The following is a 21,507-nucleotide window of genomic DNA, read 5'->3' as shown; positions in this document are numbered from 1 at the left end:
GAAGGGTTTGGATTGATTTGTGTGCGAGGGTGGCGTGTTATTAGAGGCAGTTGGACATTCAACCATTTTATATTTAATTCTTGTTGTGTTCAAACCCAATTTAATTTCCCCTTGCCCTTTTCTAATGAATCAAGTATTGCCTAATTGATCTCCTCTACAGGTTCTCTGAATTGGAATGTTTTACTGTTTTCCCATCTGCGTCCCATGGAGCTTCCACCCCTGCTGTGTTCAGTCAGTCACTATTTGTTCAGATGGAAAGTGTTTACCAAACTATTTCTTTCAATTCCACTTCCTGTTTTTTTTTTTCGTTTTTTTTGGTCACTGACCCCTGGGTTGCACATGAATGCCTTGTTTAGTCAGTTGGTATGGAGTGTTAGGCCAGAGGTCTGGTCAGAGTGTACTGTAATAGAGGTTAAAGATGTCCTCCAGCAATTTTATTTTGTATATTTTTTTTTACATTACTTTTACTGTTAATGTGATATCTCAAGTATAAATGCAGTGAAGTACACACTTAAGGTAAAAAATGTTTGGCGCAAATGTCTCTAGACACAACTGATATTTCTACAGGTAAGTCAGGTATCTAGTATTCCCATATTCCTTCCAAGGTAAAGCAAAAGGAAATGTTAGGCTTATTTTCTCTGTCTGCATCTTATCGCCTTGACAAGTTTTAAATTTTTACTGTCTGTTAAGTCAGTCCCCATACAACTGTATATAGGTCAGGACCTGTGTTGCATCATGCATAAGCTGTCTGTTTACTCCTTAACCACACCCGTCCTCTGTGAAGATGCTGCTGCACGTTGGAGGTATGCGTTCGGCCCTGGGGCTACTGGCTGTCAGGAGGGCATGCTGCCTGTCTCGCACCACCCACAACTCCCCTCAGACACTGGAATACAAGCCCATCAAAAAGGTCATGGTGGCCAATAGAGGTACCGTAACAATTCTCCTCCCTTTGTAATTCTGACACTAAAACACTGAAATGTAAGCCATTGTTGTAGCTAGTTTCCTCTCACCACATAATTACATTTTCCTGAGACTGCATGATGACAGCTGAGTAATCCAACTACCTGTAGGTGAGATTGCCATCCGTGTGTTCCGGGCGTGCACTGAGCTGGGGATCCGGACAGTGGCTGTCTACTCTGAGCAAGACACCGGCCAGATGCACAGGCAGAAGGCAGATGAGGCTTACCTGATAGGGAAGGGCCTGCCGCCCGTGGCTGCCTACCTGGACATCCCTGACATCATCAAAGTTGCTAAGGTCAGAGATGTGAAAATATATACAGTGCCTTGCGAAAGTATTCGGCCCCCTTGAACTTTGCGACCTTTTGCCACATTTCAGGCTTCAAACATAAAGATATAAAACTGTATTTTTTTGTGAAGAATCAACAACAAGTGGGACACAATCATGAAGTGGAATGACATTTATTGGATATTGCAAACTTTTTTAACAAATCAAAAACTGAAAAATTGGGCGTGCAAAATTATTCAGCCCCCTTAAGTTAATACTTTGTAGCGCCACCTTTTGCTGCGATTACAGCTGTAAGTCGCTTGGGGTATGTCTCTATCAGTTTTGCACATCGAGAGACTGACATTTTTTCCCATTCCTCCTGGCAAAACAGCTCGAGCTCAGTGAGGTTGGATGGAGAGCATTTGTGAACAGCAGTTTTCAGTTCTTTCCACAGATTCTCGATTGGATTCAGGTCTGGACTTTGACTTGGCCATTCTAACACCTGGATATGTATATTTTTGAACCATTTCATTGTAGATTTTGCTTTATGTTTTGGATCATTGTCTTGTCGGAAGACAAATCGCCGTCCCAGTCTCAGGTCTTTTGCAGACTCCATCAGGTTTTCTTCCAGAATGGTCCTGTATTTGGCTCCATCCATCTTCCCATCAATTTTAACCATCTTCCCTGTCCCTGCTGAAGAAAAGCAGGCCCCAACCATGATGCTGCCACCACCGTGTTTGACAGTGGGGATGGTGTTCAGGGTGATGAGCTGTGTTGCTTTTACGCCAAACATAACGTTTTGCATTGTTGCCAAAAAGTTCAATTTTGGTTTCATCTGACCAGAGCACCTTCTTCCACATGTTTGGTGTGTCTCCCAGGTGGCTTGTGGCAAACTTTAAACAACACTTTTTATGGATATCTTTAAGAAATGTCTTTCTTCTTGCCACTCTTCCATAAAGGCCAGATTTGCGCAATATACGACTGATTGTTGTCCTATGGACAGAGTCTCCCACCTCAGCCGTAGATCTCTGCAGTTCATCCAGAGTGATCATGGGCCTCTTGGCTGCATCTCTGATCAGTCTTCTCCTTGTATGAGCTGAAAGTTTAGAGGGACGGCCAGGTCTTGGTAGATTTGCAGTGGTCTGATTCAATATTATCGCTTGCACAGTGCTCCTTGGGATGTTTAAAGCTTGGGAAATCTTTTTGTATCCAAATCCGGCTTTAAACTTCTTCACAACAGTATCTCGGACCTGCCTGGTGTGTTCCTTGTTCTTCATGATGCTCTCTGCGCTATTAACGGACCTCTGAGACTATCACAGTGCAGGTGCATTTATACGGAGACTTGATTACACACAGGTGGATTGTATTTATCATTAGTCATTTAGGTCAACATTGGATCATTCAGAGATCCTCACTGAACTTCTGGAGAGAGTTTGCTGCACTGAAAGTAAAGGGGCTGAATAATTTTGCACGCCCAATTTTTGATTTGTTAAAAAGTTTGAAATATCCAATAAATGTCGTTCCACTTCATGATTGTGTCCCACTTGTTGATTCTTCACAAAAAAATAGTTTTATATCTTTATGTTTGAAGCCTGAAATGTGGCAAAAGGTCGCAAAGTTCAAGGGGGCCGAATACTTTCGCAAGGCACTGTATATTTTGGAAACTTTTCTGAACCAACTGTTACTGCTCTTAAAGATCACAGCTTTGTTTTTTTCCACATCGTTTTATTCTTTTTTTCTCAGGAAAATGATGTGGATGCAATCCACCCTGGGTATGGCTTCCTGTCTGAGCGGTCAGACTTTGCTCAGGCATGTGTCGATGCTGGGGTACGCTTCATTGGCCCTTCCCCTGATGTGGTGCGCATGATGGGAGACAAGGTGGAGGCTCGATCCATCGCTATCCGTGCAGGTAGGCCGGACACTCACTCACTGTCATGTTCAGGACCACCTGATGGATGTTTGTTTCATGTTTTAAAGTAATTTTCTTCAGCAAAATCATCAAACATATCGCTGACATTGTGTACTGTTAAGTTAACAGTTTAGTTAAGCTCAAATTTGTTGAATTGTTTTTGCTTCCAGGAGTTCCAGTTGTACCAGGGACAGACGGTCCCATCACTTGCCTATCGGAGGCCCAGGAGTTCTCCAACACCTATGGCTTTCCCATCATCTTTAAGGCTGCCTACGGTGGTGGGGGCAGGGGAATGAGGGTGGTCAAAGAGTACGAGGCGAGTATAAATATCTGTGCCTAAGTAGAGGCTCCAGTCTGAGTGTTTGTCTTTGTGCTGGCTGACTTATTGATCCCCGTCGGTTGACGTGTGTAGGAGCTGGAGGAGAACTATCAGCGTGCGTACTCTGAGGCCCTGGCTGCGTTTGGGAATGGTGCTCTTTTCGTGGAGAAGTTCATTGAGAGACCCAGACACATTGAAGTGCAGATCCTGGGTGAGTTTGTTAGACTGTTTTTGTTGCATCTTTTAAAAGGGTTGTATACAGTAGATCTAATCACATTGTCATCTCATCTCTCCCAGGTGATAAGTATGGTAATGTTATCCACCTGTATGAGAGGGACTGCTCTATCCAGAGGAGGCACCAGAAGGTGGTAGAGATCGCCCCGGCTGTACAACTGGACCCACACCTCCGGGACAGACTCACTGCTGACTCTGTCAACCTGGCCAGACAGGTACAGGATGCAACACACACGCGTTATGATACATTCTTTTAATAGGGAGTGTAGAGCTGAAACCTTGTATACCTTTGTCATTTTTTTTTAAATGTTTAGAATTTTGGCACTGCTGCCTTTTTAAAATGGCTGAGCTGTATGTATTTACAGTTTTGAATGGAATATCAGATGATCGTTGTTTGAATTGAGTGGAGTTTTAGTCTGTTTTATTGTGCAAAAACACTTCTCACAGACACCATAAACATCAAGAATGAAAGTTGAGAAACCCTGAGTTTGTTCGTTCTTGGCCTTTCGTTCAAAACGGCTCATAATGAAAAATGTCCTACATTTAAAAAATAAAACAAATTAATTGTAGTAAGCAAGGCAAGGCCCTCAAAGCACAATGTTTTAAATTAATTTATAAGCTACTCTGAGCCGTTCTAAATGGGTGTTCTCATTCGGTGTTGTTCTCATAGAGGCATTGGAGACGTGTGGGAGGAGGATGAGAACCTGGAAAGGAATATTGCAGTTTAAGAAAGGGATTTAGAGACCGAAAGAGCAATTTCGATTCATAAGTGTCCTACAGGGAAGGAAGAAAGGATCAAAGTAAAAGACTAGAGCCTAATTAAAGCAGTGGAAAGAGATTCCACCTGCAGGCTACCAATTGGCACACTAGATGGCAGCATTCAACAACACAGATGGCCAGAGGAGACTGCCACTAGTAGTGAACTGTTTAGACTGCCACTCCCACTCACAATAAATATCACCTGTAAGGGGGCTTTCACACCATAGTGTTTACTCCCTTAGTTCGGTTGTTTTGAACTGGTGTGAACACTATCCGCACTAAACAATGCACGGTGTATCGCTCAAAGGGTGGTCTCGGGTCCGATTCGTGCGGTTCGCTGCAGGTGAGATGGCAGTCTGGACCAAACATGGGGGGGAAAAACAGTTGCGCCTTATTATTGATTGTTTGACTGCGAGTGTTTGACATGCATGCTGCCTCATAAGTAGATCTCTGAAGCATTCTGTGAGTAGGCCTATAGCAGCACATTTATGAGCGCAGCGGGGGGGGCGGCCGTGGCAATATAGGCTACTGAATATAGCCTAGTCATGTAGCAGCTATTGTTTCGTGGGGGGGGGGGATACAATGGAACAATAATCTAACTCTGATTCTAACTATAGCTCAGCACTGTGATAAAATGTCCTAACAATACGCAATTGAAGAATTTCCTGATTGCAATCAAGCTGACTTATTTTGTTTTCTTGAGGTGGAAGCAATTACTTTGATCTGAAAACAGTTACTGTTGTCAGTGGCATCCCACCGATTTCCCCATCCTGTATGAGAAACTATTAGACGTTGTGTACACTAGCTGGTGTGCCTGTCATGTTCACCCTTGAGCTAGCTGTATTTTGCAAGTGCTTGTATTACATTTTTTTTCTGTTTTTGGGATGGAAGAGGGAGGCAGGTGGTGGGACGAGTTTGCCATGTTTGAGGGAGTGAAGAAAGACCTGTGATGTGCATGTGGCCCTCAATTTGGGATCGGCCACTGTTGAACTGCCTGAACTCATCCATTCAGCCTGATACCCAGATATGCACTACAGTGACCAGTCTCCCACCCTATTTGCTCTGTCAATAACTTAACAGAATGGAAAGTATGACTACACAAGCATTGGTCTGTGTGAGGGAGAGAGAAAGAAATTGGGTGTGAGTGAGGGACAGAATTTCTCCCATCTGTTCAATCATATGGCAGTGAGGAATGAAGAGGAGTGGTGACGAGAGCGTTTGGCTATGCATGCACTTCGAGAAACCTGCTCTCCTAACGAAAACAAAACCCTGCCACTCGTGGTTCACTAACAGACTCCTCCCACATGAGCACATTGTTTGCATATCAGATGTGTTAAGCCCTTCAGCATGCGTTTCCACTAGGGTCCAGCTTGTCATGTCAGTTTCAAATTTCCATTAGAATTAGTTTGTTGGTCTTATCTATAAGTGAATTATAGAGTACATTTTAATGCTCAATGATTCTCCTGTTCTACTATCCTGTGGGATATCCATAGATAATCATATCTGACAGTCCATGACTTATCTAAGGAGGATCATGTTCACCCATATACCTTTTATATAGCACCTTCCCCAGACCCTAGTACATTTTATAATCACTTTGATCTGTTATTTAAAGCTTTAATCATCTGCGGTTAATTTAGGAAACTTGATTACAACTTCATTAAAAGCGGGTGTTCCAGCCCTTTATCTCAGGAGTAAGCTGTGGACCAAAATATCAGTGTGAAACATGCTTTGGGTAGATTTAGTTATGATTTGAGAAATTTTGACTAGAATACTAGGGTAATAAATTCCTCCGATACATTAGAATATTGATACACGTGCTTGTCAAGGCGTGGTTATAGGGATCACTCTTGTATCTGAATTGAACATCCAGTGTATACTGGGTGTGCAAAACATTATGAAAACACCTGCTCTTTCCATAAGACTGACCAGGTGGGAGCTATGATCCCTTATTGATGGGTTAAAGAAGGATTTTTAAGCCGTAACAAGTCTCAACATATTTCGATGTGATTGTGGGCTGATAGTTCATGGAAAAGGGTTTTTACTCCAACCCCAGAAATGTTTGTCATTCAATTACAAAGCTGCCACAAGGAGTTTTGATAAGGTCAGAAAATAAAACTTAAATAACTGAAAGTGCTAATGAAAGCGATCTCTGTCAAAACTAGTTTGTAATATATTTTTGTCTCGTTTCCATGGTGACCACTCTACCCAGAGCCTCTTAAGAACATGTAGGGGTGTGGTCACAGCCTTGATACGGTCTCCTACTTCCATTCTTTTCTCTTCTAGCCCACATGCTCATTTAATTAATTTTACACCCCCACCCCCCCACACCATTGCAATCTCTCCAACTGAAAGCCCTGTATTTTTGTTGTCAACTGAGCCAGCATTGACATATTTAAAACAGCAGATTGCCTTAGTTTCTGAATTGTTGTGCTTGCATGTACAGTACCTGTTATTGGTGATGGAAGCCAAGTGTTCCTATCTGCCGGTGTCTACCACATCTCATCCCCGCTCCCACCCCATCGGTCTCGTCCACGCTCCTGGGTCTCGTTCCTTATCCTCTGAAATGGTCCACACACGTAGACTGTGTGGTGAAGAGTGTGCAACTGCTCCTCTTCAACCTCAGGCGGCTGAAGAAATTTGGATTGTCACCCAAAACCCTGACAAACTTTTACAGATGCACAACCGAGAGCATCCTGTCAGGCTGTATCACAGCCTGGTACGGCAACTGCAGCGCCCTCAACCGCAAGTCTCTCCAGAGGGTGGTGCACAACGCATCACAGGGAGCAAACTACCTGCCCTCCATGACACCTACAGCACCCGATGTCACAGGAAGGCCAAAAAGATCATCAAGGGCAACAACCACCCGAGAAGCTGCCTGTTCACACCGCTATCATCCAGAAGGCGTGGTCTGTACAGGTGCATCAAAGCTGGGACCGAGAGACTGGAAAAAACAGCTTATATCAAGACTGCTAAACAGCAATCACTGACTCTGAGAGGCCCACTGGCCACTTTAATAAATGCATCACTAGTCACTTTAAACAATGCCACTTTAATAATGTTTACGTCTCTTTCATTACTCATCATATGTATATACTGTATTTTATACCATCTATTGCACCTTGCCTATGCTGTTTGGCCATTGCTCATCCATATATTTATATGTACATATTCTCATTCACCCCTTTAGATTTGTGTGTATTAGGTAGTTGTTGGGAAATTGTTAGGTTACTTGTTAGGTATTACTGCACTGTCGGAACTAGAGCCACAAGCATTTTGCTACACTCGCATCAACATCTGCTAACCATGTTTATGTGACAATGTGATGTTTTGAAACAATTACTGCTTTGCATACAAGCCAGTGAATTGTATGCGTTACAGCTGGATGAGTCAACAGACTTGGCATGCACAGCTCCTGGTATGTTCTTTGTTTTTGGAAGGTCAATTAAGATATCCTCTTCTGCAAACCACTGGACAGCTTTGTGACATCAAATGGACTTTGGTGGTCAAGATGTGTTGGTATCTGTACTGATGGTGCAAAAGCCATGACAGGGAAACATAGTGGAGTGGTAACGCGCATGCAAGCAGTTGCTCCCGATGCCACTTGGGTACACTGCAGCCTCCACTGAGAGACTCTTGCTGCCAAGAGAATGCCTGAGAGCTTGAAATACGTTTTGGACACTACAGTGACAGTGGTTCATTTTGTTAAAGCAAGGCCCCTGAATTCTCATATTTTCTGCACTATGCAATGATATGGGCATCGACCATGTAACGCTTTAACAACATACAGAAGTGCGCTGGTTATCAAGGGCTAAGTATGGACTTTTTTTAAATTGAGAGACAAGCCTTCTTTACTGAGCATCATGTCCGCTTGCATGACGAGTGTCTCACACGACTGTCCTGTCTGGGTGATGTTTTTTCCTCGCCTGAATGATCTGAATCTAGAATTACACTCTATGCAACTAGATTCAATGTGCGGGACAAAATTGAGGCTATGATTTGGTAAGTTGGAGCTCTTCTCTGTCTGCATTAACAAGTACAATATACAGGTTTTTCCATTGTCTTTTAAGCTTGAGTTCATTTGCACACACCATAGAATGGCAAATGTGATATAGCGAAGCATCTGAGTGAGTTGGTTGCGCAATTACGCAGGTACTTTCCCGAAATGTATGACACAACTGGAGTCGTTATCTCTTTCATGCCCTGCCTCCAGTCCAGTTACTGATATCTGAACAAGAGAGCCTCAATGAAATTTCAACAAGCGGTTCTGTGAAAATGGAATTTAATCAGAACCCACTGCCAGATTTCTGGATTGGGCTGCGCTCCGAGTATCCTGCCTTGGCACGTCGCGCCGTTAAGACACTGATGCCCTTTGCAACCAGGTACCTATGTGAGAGTGGATTCTCGGCCCTCACTATCATGGAAACTAAATACAGGCACAGATTGTGTGGGAAATTATTTTAAATACTCTCGCCAATACAACCCAACATTGCAGAGTTGTGCATCCTTTAAAGCACACCCTTCTCATTAAACTGTGTTATTCACAATTTTTGATGACAAGTAAGGTTTTCTATGTAAGATGGTTAAATAAAGAGTGAAATTATTTATTTGTGCCTTGGTCCTATAGGAGCCCTTTGTCACAACCCGTCTCATGGGAAGTGATATTCACTCTTAATAAATGTTTCATATTGTGTGTGTGTGTGTGTGTGGCAGGCTTACAATGATGGCAAAAAAACACAATTTGAGAGTGCTGAGCGCACAAGGTTGACTGTTTTGAAGGGGTACGGTCTATAAATAGTTCTAATAGAACCACTGCCGTAGAGGATAAGTATACAAACAGCCCATAATGGAAATTCAGCCTGTTCTATGAAAATGTGAATCTTTTTTTGGGGGGGGATATGGGTGCAAGCAGCGCTCCCCCTGGCAGGGGTTGTAGTTGTATTGAAATGACTGATGCTATTTGCTGTGGCACTCCATTTTAAGTTTTATTGCCAAACATTTATTTTAATTAAGTTTTCATACCTCTAATTACATATTTTGTTACAGCCTGAATTATAAGTGGATTCAATGTTTTTTTTTTCTCACAAGTCTACACAATACCCCATAATGACAAAGTTAAATGTTTTGTTCATTTATTGAACATTATATATATAGAAACCTCTCATTTACATGGTGTTTCACATCCCTGAGTCAATAAATGTTAGAATATACTTTGGCAACGATTACAGCTTTTAAGTCTTTCTGGCTAGGTATTTAAAAGTTTTCCACACCTGGATTGTACAATATTTGCACATTATTATTTTAGAAATTCTTAAATTAGAAAGTCTTTCAAGTTGGTTGTTTATCATTGGTAAAGATTTTTAAGCGGTTTCCCTCTAGGATTTTGCCTGTGCTAAGCTCTTTTATTTATTTGTATTTTTTATCCCACTCAAAATGTCCTTGTAGATGACAACCATACCCATAACATGATGCAGCCACCACCATGAAGTGGTACTCAGTGATGTTTGATTTTCCCCAAACATAGCTCTTTGTATTCAGGAGATAAAGATCATTTCTTTGCCACATTTTTTTGTGATTTTACTTGAGTGCTGTATTGGAAACAGAACAGGATGCAAGTTTTGGAGTATTTTTTAAATTTATTTACAAGCTTCCTTATTTTCACTGTCATTTAGGTTAGTACTGCAGAGTAAGTACAATGCTTATCCATCCTCAGTTTTCTATCACAGCCATTAAACTCTTAACTGTTTTAAAGTTACCATTGCCCTCATGGTGAAATCCCTGAGTGATTTCCTTCTTCTCCGGCAACGGAGTTGGTAAGGACGCCTGCATCTTTGTATTGACTGGGTGTATTGATACTAATGACACTTTGGATGGTGTAACTCCACCATGCTCAAAGGGATATTGAATATATATATATTTTTTTTGGAAACCCTCGCTGGTCTTCGGTTGAATCTGTTTTGAAATTCACTGTTCAACTAAGGGAAATTATATGTGTGGGATACAGAGCTGAGTTAGTTATTCAAACAGTGACCTTATTTGACTTGTTAAGCAAATGTTTACTCGTGAATTTATTTAGGCCATAGCAAAGGAGTTGAAATACATATTGACAGAAGACATTTCAGCCTCTTGGTTTACCAAAAAAATATCTAAATATATTTAATCTTAAAACATTTTTATTTTGACATTATGGGGGGGTGGTGTGTCGGCCTGTGACCTAAAATCTCAATTGAATACATTTTAAATTCAGGCTGTAACACCTTGGAAAAAGTCAAGGTGTGTGAAAACTTTCTGAAGGCACTGTACATACACAGCACTTATCCTGTGTGACATGAACTGCCTAGCCATGAGCCTGCACCTTCACGTGGGTGACTGAATGGATGAGCGGGTGCCTGCCTAGCTGGCAGAGATTAGTTTTGGGCAAGGGATGAATTTCAGTGGTTCAGATTTCAGTGAATTTGGCTAGTGCTCTTTTGACACCTCGCAGCGCTGTGGAGGGGGAAATGGGCTGATGTATTAAATCCTGCTTCCTCTTTGGCTGAGCTCTAAGGCTGTCTAAAAATGACTATAATCACAATGGGATATCGCAGTCTTCAGTAGATATTAGCTGACAGTCTTGTCGTTTTCTCTTTTTTTTTGTAGATTTAGTTCTGTAGTAGCGGGGGGGAAACTGATTCGGTACGTGTGAGACTTGGTTTATTAGCTTTTGAAATACAGAACGTGTAAACTCTTCCAATAGAATTCAGAATTTGCCAAGAAATCCAGTCATACTTATTTCTTCAAATGTCTTTCCATGTCCTCAGGTAGGTGAGGAAGTGGGTTTGCATCTAATTGGATTTGTCCTGTGTGTACAGGTGGGCTATGAGAATGCTGGCACGGTGGAGTTCCTGGTGGATAAACATGGAAGGCACTACTTCATCGAGGTCAACTCCCGCCTACAGGTGGAGCACACCGTTACCGAGCAGGTCACAGAGTAAGTTAGACATTAATGAGGAGGCCATGGCCGTTACTTGGCATTACAATGTCACTTCTCTGACGACCTGTAAGGCTGTTCTCTGTCTGGTCAAATTATGTCTGTTCATGGTAAGTGTCAAGACGACTGTCCTTTTGCTCACTGTCTTTATAAAGGTTGGGTCCCAATACTTCTAAATGGCTTCATTGTGTCAACTTAACTGAAAACAATATGTAGGTAAAAACATGGCAAACCCATATCCATGTAGGTATTCTACATTCTGGCAAATCCATGTAGGTATTCTACATTCTGGCAAATCCATGTAGGTATTCTACATTCTGGCAAACTTAGGGCTGTTAAGGTCATGAAATGTTGGATGACCCAAATTGGCCATTCGAATAGCATAACAGAGAACGGGTGTCGGTATTCAAGTAAATTATGGCATAATGGGTGGACTGGCGGCCATTTGTGAGGTGTACCCATAGGTGCAAAGCGGGAGGTAAAAGCAGAACGTGTACCCACCAATATGTGCTGTGATTTGTTAATTCATCTCAACTGAGAATGTGGTAGCTGCAGCCCAATATGACAACCAGTGTATGGAAAGGAGTGGGTGTATGGAAAGCACTCTGCTATAGTGTACTGTTTTTAGCTGTTTCTTACCACGCCAACTACTGTACCGCAAGAGTTTGGACTTCTGTTTTGAAGCTAGAGGATGAGATTGAGTTGTATTTCACTGTTTTACACAATTTTAAATGTTCAGTTATAAAACTGACGATTTTGTTTATTTTTGATTTAAGTATTATACTTACCGTGACTGGCTACTAGTTAACTACTTCCCACGCTCCTACTGGATGGTAGCGCTTGTTAAGCGGGAGCGAAGGGCACTCTGTCCTTGTGCTGTTGCCGATCAATGTGACATCATCAATGTCAATGTCATCAATGTGACATCTAGATGGTTATCAATATTAGTCATTTTGTGATGTCTGCTATCCTACTTGAAATAAAATCATAAGTAATATACATGAATTTAAATCCGTATAGTCATGTAGGTAATCGAGTCAGTAATTCCAGATGAGTGGACAAAAGAGCCTTTTGGAGTGAGACTAGCCAATGAGTTTCTTTTTTTTTTTTTAATGCTTTTTCTGCTTGATTGTTATGATTGACTTGGGTTTCCTCTGCTTGGGAACTTGATTGAAGAGTTAAGTTTATCATGGAGTAAAAAGGAATCAGATGGGAAGACATGATACTACTTAGTCAAGGACTGAACATCTTGCTTTGTGACAACGCAAAGGAACCCTACAGAAGTGTCGTACCGATGAAGTAAATGGACTGCTATAGCAGATGCTTAAGAACATTATGTCCTTATGCCATTTTCCTTTTCCATATAAATCACAGTCCAGGTTGTCTGAGTTCTACATTTAAGACCCAGAATCCTAGTCCACAAATAGTCTCGCAGTGCTATGTCATTTGGACTTCCTACTCTCGACACTAAAGATGATGAAATGCCTAATCTCACCTGTCAAATGCATTTAGAGGTGAAACACTGACAATAGCATGCACTTATCAGATGCAGCAAAGTCCTCTATTTAATAATTCAGGAGGGATGAAAGCAAAGCAGCATCATTTTTTTAACACTGACTCACACAAATTGATATGAATTTTTTTGTGTGTGTTTCTCCTGTGCTCCTGGCACAGACTTCTGTATTTGTGGCTGTCTGGTCGCGTGGAAGGAATGTAGGTTCATTCATTATAAATGTCCATCTTGTCACATGAAATTGAAACTGTCAGACTGCAATTGGCATTCAGCGGGAGCACTCCTCTGAGTGATTGGGTCTGGAAATGCACTTGATTCTTATTTCGGAAACTCACCAAAAAGGCATTTGAGCCACGCCCACCAGCCGCTGGCCATGTTCTCCTCCGGCTGGGTTGAATTCTCAGGACTGAATATAGTGCTCTGGTGAGTAGGTTATTACACGACAGCTCTGTTTTTTTGGCTGTCTGCCTCCACCTTTTATCATGACTTTCAATTGGTCACAGTGATTAAGACCAATTAAGGCCCCCTTCTGTCATTTCCAACTAAGTTGTGTGGTAATGGGAATCACTGGAAATGGCCCATGAAATCGCAATGTGTTAACTCCTCAAACTCTGCCTTCCCCAGTCTCAATAGCATTTCTCTCATTTCAGTCAATGTTCATCTGTCCTTTTTGGTGCATTCATCCTTTTTTTGCGTTGCCATAACATCACCTATCTTGGAACAGTATCCTGCTGTATGGAGGCCATGTACAGTGCATTTGGAAAGTATTTAGACCCCTTCCACTTGTTACACATTTTGTTACCTTACAGCCTTATTCTACAATTGATGAAAAACATTTATTTAATCTACTCACTACCCACATAATGACAAAGCAAAAACTGGTTTTTAGAAGTGTGTGTATATATGTGTATATACATACACATACAAAAATGTGCATATGCTCTGGCAGGGCCACTCAAGGACATTCAGAGACTTGTCCTGCGGTGTCTTGGCTGTGTGCTTGGGGTCATTGCCCTGCTGGAAGGTGATCTTTCGCCCCAGTCTGAGGTCCTCTGGAGCAGGTTTTCATCAAAGGATCTCTCTGTACGTTGCTCTGTTAATCTTTCCCTTGATCCTGACTAGTCTCCCAGTCTCTGCTGCTGAAAAACATTCACGCATCATGATGCTGCTGCCACCACCATGCGTCACTGTAGGGATGGTGCCAGGCTTCCTCCAAACGTGATGTTTGGCATTCAGGTCAAAGAGTTCAATGTTGGTTTCATCAGACCAGAGAATCTGGCATCTAAAGGACTTTTAGCAGTCCAAGAGGGCTGTCAAGTACCTTTTTTACAGTAGTGGCTTCCGTCTGGCCACTCTACCATAAAGGCCTGATTGATGGAGTGCTGCGGAGATGGTTGTCTTTCTGGAAGGCTTAGTTTTGTTGGTTTGAAAATATATTGGAAGTTCATGGTAGCTACCTAGCTTATGTTGGCTCCCGAGACGCAGTTGGCATCAGTTGCTGGGACTGCTTTTTATCTTTCCAGTGATCCTGTTGACCAAGGACAGGTCTGAGGAGCTATTTGGTGTCACAGCTAGCCTAGCTGCTAGCTAGCTGGACATCAAGTTGGCAATGTTTTCTTGAGCGCAGCCCACAACGCGGTTAGCCATTGTGGCTGGGACGGCAGATTGTCCCTGGTTTGTGGCTGTCTAGTACCCTGCTGTTTTTTAATTTTCCTGTGACCTACCCTGTCTGGAATTGCGAGGAGTAACACCCTAACATGCGTTGATAGCTACCATGACAAAGCCCAAAGCCGGCGTAGTACCATTTTGAGGACAGTGCCAGTGATGTCTCTCTCACATGTTTAGGATCTTTTAAACAGAGACCTATAAGCAAGAAAAGTTCAGTGTTTTGTCCAAATACTCGGATTCTACTAATAAAAGAATGGAGGACCTGACCAGAGGTCCAGGACCTGAAGAACAGTAAGCAGAACAGTGTGCCAGAAGAGGGAAGAACTGATCCCAGCCATGAAAGCTGCCAGAGCTTGTGGAGACATTGCGTACTTCCATTACGACAGACTCATTGTCCACCCTCCCTCCCAGAAGCCTGCAAGGGATGAGAGCAAGCCAAGCCTATGGGTTTGTAGCCTCAACCCTGCAGCGCGCACACCAATTTATTAATGGACTGCTAAATGTATATATTTTTTTTCTCTTGCTTGGTCTGCTCTTTTAAATATTATGTCTCTCTGATAAGCTACCCAGGAAAGGGCTGAAAATAGCCCATATTAATACATGTAGCCTTAGCAAGTTATTGATTTCATGAACCTTCTAACATCTGATAACATTAATATATTAGCCATTTCTGAGACTCCCTTAGATAATTAATGTGATTTATACATCAGTAGCAATACAAGGATATAACATCCTAAGAAGAGACATGCTTATCAGAGCCATATTCCTGTAATGCTTTGATCTTAAGTGTTGTGGTTGCAGGTTCACTTGGCACATCTAAAGCCTTTTCTTTTTGTGTGTTGCTGTAGGTCACCAAGTGCTAACAGTCACTATCTAAATCATATGTGTGAACTGCTTGATAGTGTGTGTGATGTAAACAGTACTTTCTTGGGACCTGAATATTGACTGGTTTTCATCAAGCTGTCCGCTCAAGAGGAAGCTTCTCGCTGTAACTAGTTCCTGTAATCTGGTTCAGCTTATTAATCAAATCACATTTATATAGCCCTTCTTACATCAGCTGATATCTCAAGTGCTGTACAGAAACCCAGCCTAAAACCCCAAACAGCAAGCAATGCAGGTGTAGAAGCACGGTGGCTAGGAAAAACTCCCTAGAAAGGACAAAACTTAGCCTGGTTCCTCTCTAGGTTTCTTCCTGAGGGGTTGCCAGTCCTCTGGCTGTGCCGGGTGGAGATTATAACAGAACATGGCCAAGATGTTCAGAAATGACCAGCATGGTCTAATAATAATCCCAGTAGTTGTCGAGGGTGCAGCAAGTCAGCACCTCAGGAGTAAATGTCAGTTTGATTTTCCATAGCCGATCATTAGGAGTGTCTCTACTGCTCCTGCTCTCTCTAGAGAGTTAAACAGCAGGTCTGGGACAGGTTGCACATCCTGTGAACAGGTCAGGGTTCCATAGCCGCAAGTAGAACAGTTGAAACTGGAGCAGCAGCATGGCCAGGTGGACTGGGGACAGCAAGGAGTCATCATGCCAGGTAGTCCTGAGGCATGGTCTTAGGGCTCAGGTCCTCCGAGAGGGAAAGCATTAGAGAGAGCATACTTAAATTCACACAGGACACCGGATAAGACAGGGGAAGTACTCCAGATATAACAAACTGACCCAAGCCCCCCGACACAAACTACTGCAGCATAAACACTGAAGGCTAAGACAGGAGGGGTCGGAACACTGTGGCCCCGTCCAGACAGGGCCAAACAGGCAGGATATAACCCCACCCACTTTGCCAAAGCACAGCCCCCACACCACTAAAGGGATATCTTCAACCACCGACTTACCATCCTGAGACAAGGCCGACTATAGCCCACGAAGATCTCCGACACGGCACAACCCAAGGGGGGGCGCCCACCCAGACAGGAAGATCACGTCAGTGACTCAACCCATTCAAGTGATGCACCCCTCCTAGGGATGGCATGAAAGAGCACCAGTAAGCCAGTAACTCACCCCTTGTAATAGGGTTAGAGGCAGAGAATCCCAGTGGAGAGAGGGGAACCGGCCAGGCAGAGACGGCAAGGGCGGTTCGTTGCCAGACTACACTCAATCATATGACCCACTGAAGAGATGAGTCTTCAATAAAAGACTTAAAGGTTGGGACCGAGTCTGCGTCTCTCACATGGGTAGGCAGACCATTCCATAAAAATGGAGCTCTATAGGAGAAAGCCCTGCAAAGCTGTTTGCTTAGAATTTCTAGGGACAGTTCATCATCCGACCAGGGTGTTTTCTAGGACTACAGGAACAAGATCATCCACATGTCTCGATCACATTTTTACTAATGCTGCAGACCTTTGTTTTAAAGCTATATCCATACCCATTGGATGCAGTGATCACAATATAGTAGCTATATCCAGGAAAGCCAAAGTTCCAACAGCTGGGCCTAAAATGGTCATACAAAAGAATTTGTGCTGTATGTGGATGATTGATAATGTCACACGCCGGCTCATAGCCTGTCGCAAAAATGAAGGGACACGAACAACAGGTATAGGCCAATTAAAAAATGTTATTTTATTGTAAACAAAACTAAGATTACTACGTCATTTGGGCTAAACCCTGTGCTTTCTTGCACTACTTCACGAGCAGCTAGTAACAGCCAAGGTAACCCCTCCTCCCAACCTGCAAACAGTTCTGTACAGTATGCACGAAGCAAGGATTTTAAAGTTGATGAAAACGTTCCAAAGCTCCCTGGCTCTGGGCATGGAACGCAGTAGACATGTTGTTTAACTTTAAGCTGTTTGAGAACCTGAGCAAATAAATGGGAGGTGAAGTTAGACCCCAGATCTGACTGGATGATTTTTGGAATCCCTAATGTTGAAATAAATTGAGTTAACTTCAAAATCAGTAGTTAAAGCGTTATGGTACGCAAGGAAAAAGCTTCCGGACATCTGGTTGCTTGACACAACTGTTAATACGTAGCTATGACCTGACTTGGACCTTGGTAAAGTCCCAACACAATCGATAATAAGATGCTCAAAAGGTTGCCCTATGGCTGGTATTGGATACCAAGGTGCTGGCTTTACAACCTGGTTTGGCTTGCTTGTGCGCTGACACGTATCACAAGTTTTAATAAACTGAGATGCATCCCGCTTTAAATGTGTCCAGAAAAAAATAACGAAGTATGCGTTCACAAGTTGTTTTTTTTACGAACACCCATATGACCTGCCACATCACCATGTGAAGTTTGCAACACACTATTTCGCAAAGTAGTAGGTACAACTATTTGAAAGACTGGTTCTCCTAGACCCTGATCATAGTGTGGAACCCATTTCCTGACCAACAGCTCATCCAGAAGAAAATAACACTGAGCACTATTCCTCACCACTGAATCAGGAACAACTTTATCAAACAGATCAGCCAAGCCTTTTGCTCAGCCATCAATGAATCTCTAGAACTAGTCAACTGTTCTGTCTGGAGTTTGCCTGGCAACTCAAGACTTTCTGGCTTACTCTCAATATCCTTACGAGAGGCCGCGCGGGTAACCGCACAAACTGGAAATACCTCAGACATAGTTTGAATCCGGCGATTCCCTTGCAGGTGACACTGAAGATTGCTACTTACAGATGTTTAATTTGCCATCTGCCCACACCTTACTACCTGCCAAGTCATTCCCCAAAATCATGTGGACTCCCTCTACTGGCAACCGGGGTCTAACCCCAACATCTACATCACCCTCTACCAGACCACATTTTAGGGTAACTTCATGTAAAGGACAAGAGAATGGAACTAAACCCATACCACATATCAGAGTGACCATCAGGTTCTTGGTCTCCTCCCTGACCAAGGTCCTTCTCCCCCGATTGCTCAGTTTGGCCGGGCGGCCAGCTCTAGGAAGGGTCTTGGTGGTTCCAAACTTCAATTTAAGAACGATGCCGCTGTTTCTTTGGACAATTTCACTGCTGCAGAAATGTTTGTACCCTTCCAAGATCTGTGCCTTGACACAATCCTGTCTCAGAGCTCGACGTACAATTCCTTCGACCTCATGGCTAGGTTTTAGCTCTGACCTGCACTGACAACTGGGACCTTATGTACACGTGTGTGTGTGTGTCATGATTTGGAAAGGCATGTATATTGGACATGATTTGGAAAGGCATGTATATTGGACATGATTTGGTTGTAGAAACTTCTCAAGGATCAATGGAAACAGGATGCACCTGAGCTCCAATTGAGTCTCGTAGCAAAGGGTCTGAATACTTATGTAAATAAGTTATTTCATATATTTTCTAAATAAATTAGGAAACATTTCTAAACCTGTTTTCGCTTTGTCTTTATGGGGTAGTGCGTGTAGAATGATAAACACTTAATTTAATCAATTTTAGAACAAGGCTGTAATGAAATGTATGCGTGTATGCATGTATGTATGTATCCACATTTCATTACAGCCTTGTTCTAAAATATATATAAGGGTGGAGTGTTGTGCTTTCCCTTCTACATATTCAGGCTTATGGCAGACCTCAACTCTCTCAGCATTTGCACTACTCCAATTCTCCTTCCCACTCCTCTCCCTCAATTAAATTCTCTTTCTGCAGTGTGTGTCTACAGCTCAGTCATTATAGGCTGTCTGTCACTGACCCTATAATGGGTTTCAAATCACTGAGTTGTGGCTAGATTGCAGCTGCACATTTGTCTAGTCTGCGAGAAATTAGGAATGGGAAACGCGAGCGGGGAAAGGGAGAAGGGTACTAAACTGGCACACAAGGATGAGGAAAGCTCGTCAACGGATTGATGTGTTGGGGCTGGTTTAAAGATGACCTGGATCTTATCCATATAGCGATGTGGTAAAGCGGAGAGACTTTCAGTGGAAGGATTTTAGGTTATTATGCGGGGAGGGGCATTTTCCCCCACACCAGCGCCGCATGGCATCAGCAATTAAAGTGGAATAGGAAATCAGACTGTATATAGGAACCCCCCCTTCTGTCTCCCCCTCCCTCCCTCTGCTTCCAGCTCATATCACATCTTTGGTTTTGTGCAATGCAGTCTCCTCCGCCTCTCCTCTATCCTCGTTTCCTTCTGTAATTTTCTTCTTATTGTCCTTTTCTTTCTTACCACCCCAACACTGTTTGGAACTGTAGCAGAATGTCCGTCTTGTGGTCTCTGGATATAGGAGTTAGATTAGATAACAGAACAAAGCAGGGACTCACTGTTTACACCATGTCTGACATGTTTTAAAGGGATTACTGCCCCCATTTGTTGTCATGTGTTAGAGACGTTGGTTAAGCTAACACAGTTGTGCATCTTAGATATTTCACAATGCCTAAGTCGAGAAGAAACGTATGAGGCAGAAGCTGCTTATTCCCCCCCCCCCCCCCCCCCCCCCCCCCCCCCGGATCTCACCAGATGAGCCCTACGCCTGTTGACTTGTTATTTATTACGTTTGAAATGCGGCCACTTACTCCTAAATGAAAGAAACCTCAAGTAGAGGAAACGTATGACCGGGAACTCGTCTAAAGAGCCCTGTTGAGAATGAACACCGCTACATAAATGTCATGTTCCAAGCTGCAACTAAATTATAGAATTGTGCAATTATCTTAGTGAACACTTTAGTTTAACCCTGTTTGTAGAGAAATTCTTTGTCTTACTTTGTACGTGCTTTTTCTAATGTATTACCTGGGGAAGAGTATTCCTGTTTTAGATATTTGCATCCAATTTGGTGATGGTGAAACTTTGCCAACAAAGAAATAATGGTATAAATTAAATGCATGTATGAAAATATTGTTGTCCAAGTTAGTCACTTTATTCTCGGCCTGTACAGTTCTTCCTGCATTTGGTTCTGTTGGTTTGGAAGATATTCTGTCTTTATGACACACAGTATCCAGTCTACTCCAAGGCCTGAAATGATCTTTGTCATGTCTTGTATTAAAACATTTGGCCTGTGTGTTTGAGAGTTCATAAAGTGTGTCACTACCAGCCAAAATAATTCAATTTCATAGCTAGATTTCCATTGAACTGGTGACAAATTTTTCAAACAAATGTTCTAAAATTCACAAAGAAAATATGCACTTTTTCCCACTGTTGGTGTTTCCACCAAATGGACTAAAAATCAGTGTGAGAAGACTTAATGCTGTACTTTTTTGCTTATGTTTTCATGTACCGAATAAAAAATGTTAAGTTCAATGCGTTTCCATCGCATTTTAATTTTGTCAAGCATTGATCAATTCACCAGTCAGACCCTCAATGTTTATTGGAAAGGAGCATGAAGAACACGTGCACTTTCACCACCCTATGCAGTTAATCATACTTATCTTTAGCCTAATAAATTGCATGGTTTCCCGAGTCGTAGTGGGAGGACCACACACCATTTCGTGTGACTCCAAGTTTACTTTGATATGATGGGCATTACCCCCGCTATTTCGCTCAGAATTTTACAGACACAAAGATCCCACCATGTTGAACAAATATATGATTTGTCGGCTTTTATTAAATTGTATCGAAACAACCTGGTTCCATCTCAGCTTTTTTTTTTTTTTTTTTTTTTTTTTTGATACGGTATGACTTAATGCGCATTAAAAACTGGATGGAAATGTGGTTTGATACAACAACAATTTCCAGCCAAGACACTTTGTTACTTTTTAATGTTGAACATCACTAATTTAAGAAACTGTGTCCCTTCCTCTTCATTTAGTAACAACATTCCCTCAGCCTGGAGGCACAGACATGCACATATGCTTTTTAGCCAGTCAAAGAGGAGTAGAAAAGTGGTGTCATAGACTTGGATTTGTTTTCTCTATGACCAGTAAAAAACATTCCTGCATATCGTTTAAAGCCCTAAGAAGTTCAAATGACGAGAATTGATTCTCTACACACCTTTTTCTTAATTAGAATGAAATGGACAATCATTTCTGTTACATTGACAAGTTTGTTTTTATT

The 21,507-nt window shown here is 42.4% G+C and overlaps 1 protein-coding gene across 1 annotated transcript in view; it reads left to right on the top strand.

Moving 5' to 3' along the window:
- The window catches only part of LOC135544314 (pyruvate carboxylase, mitochondrial-like), a 97,648-nt gene that overhangs the window by 5,387 nt on the left and 70,754 nt on the right, over positions 1-21,507 (top strand). Inside the window, exons 2-8 of the mRNA XM_064971828.1 lie at positions 785-926; positions 1,071-1,255; positions 2,969-3,134; positions 3,305-3,450; positions 3,547-3,664; positions 3,751-3,902; positions 11,298-11,416. Coding sequence (XP_064827900.1) covers positions 785-926; positions 1,071-1,255; positions 2,969-3,134; positions 3,305-3,450; positions 3,547-3,664; positions 3,751-3,902; positions 11,298-11,416 — 1,028 coding nt within the window. The remainder of the gene's footprint in view (positions 1-784; positions 927-1,070; positions 1,256-2,968; positions 3,135-3,304; positions 3,451-3,546; positions 3,665-3,750; positions 3,903-11,297; positions 11,417-21,507) is intronic.

This window comes from Oncorhynchus masou, chromosome 8, assembly GCF_036934945.1.
Source record: "Oncorhynchus masou masou isolate Uvic2021 chromosome 8, UVic_Omas_1.1, whole genome shotgun sequence".
Lineage (NCBI taxonomy): Eukaryota > Metazoa > Chordata > Actinopteri > Salmoniformes > Salmonidae > Oncorhynchus > Oncorhynchus masou.
Note: the sequence above shows the minus strand (reverse complement) of the source record. Positions and strands in the feature narration are given on the sequence as shown.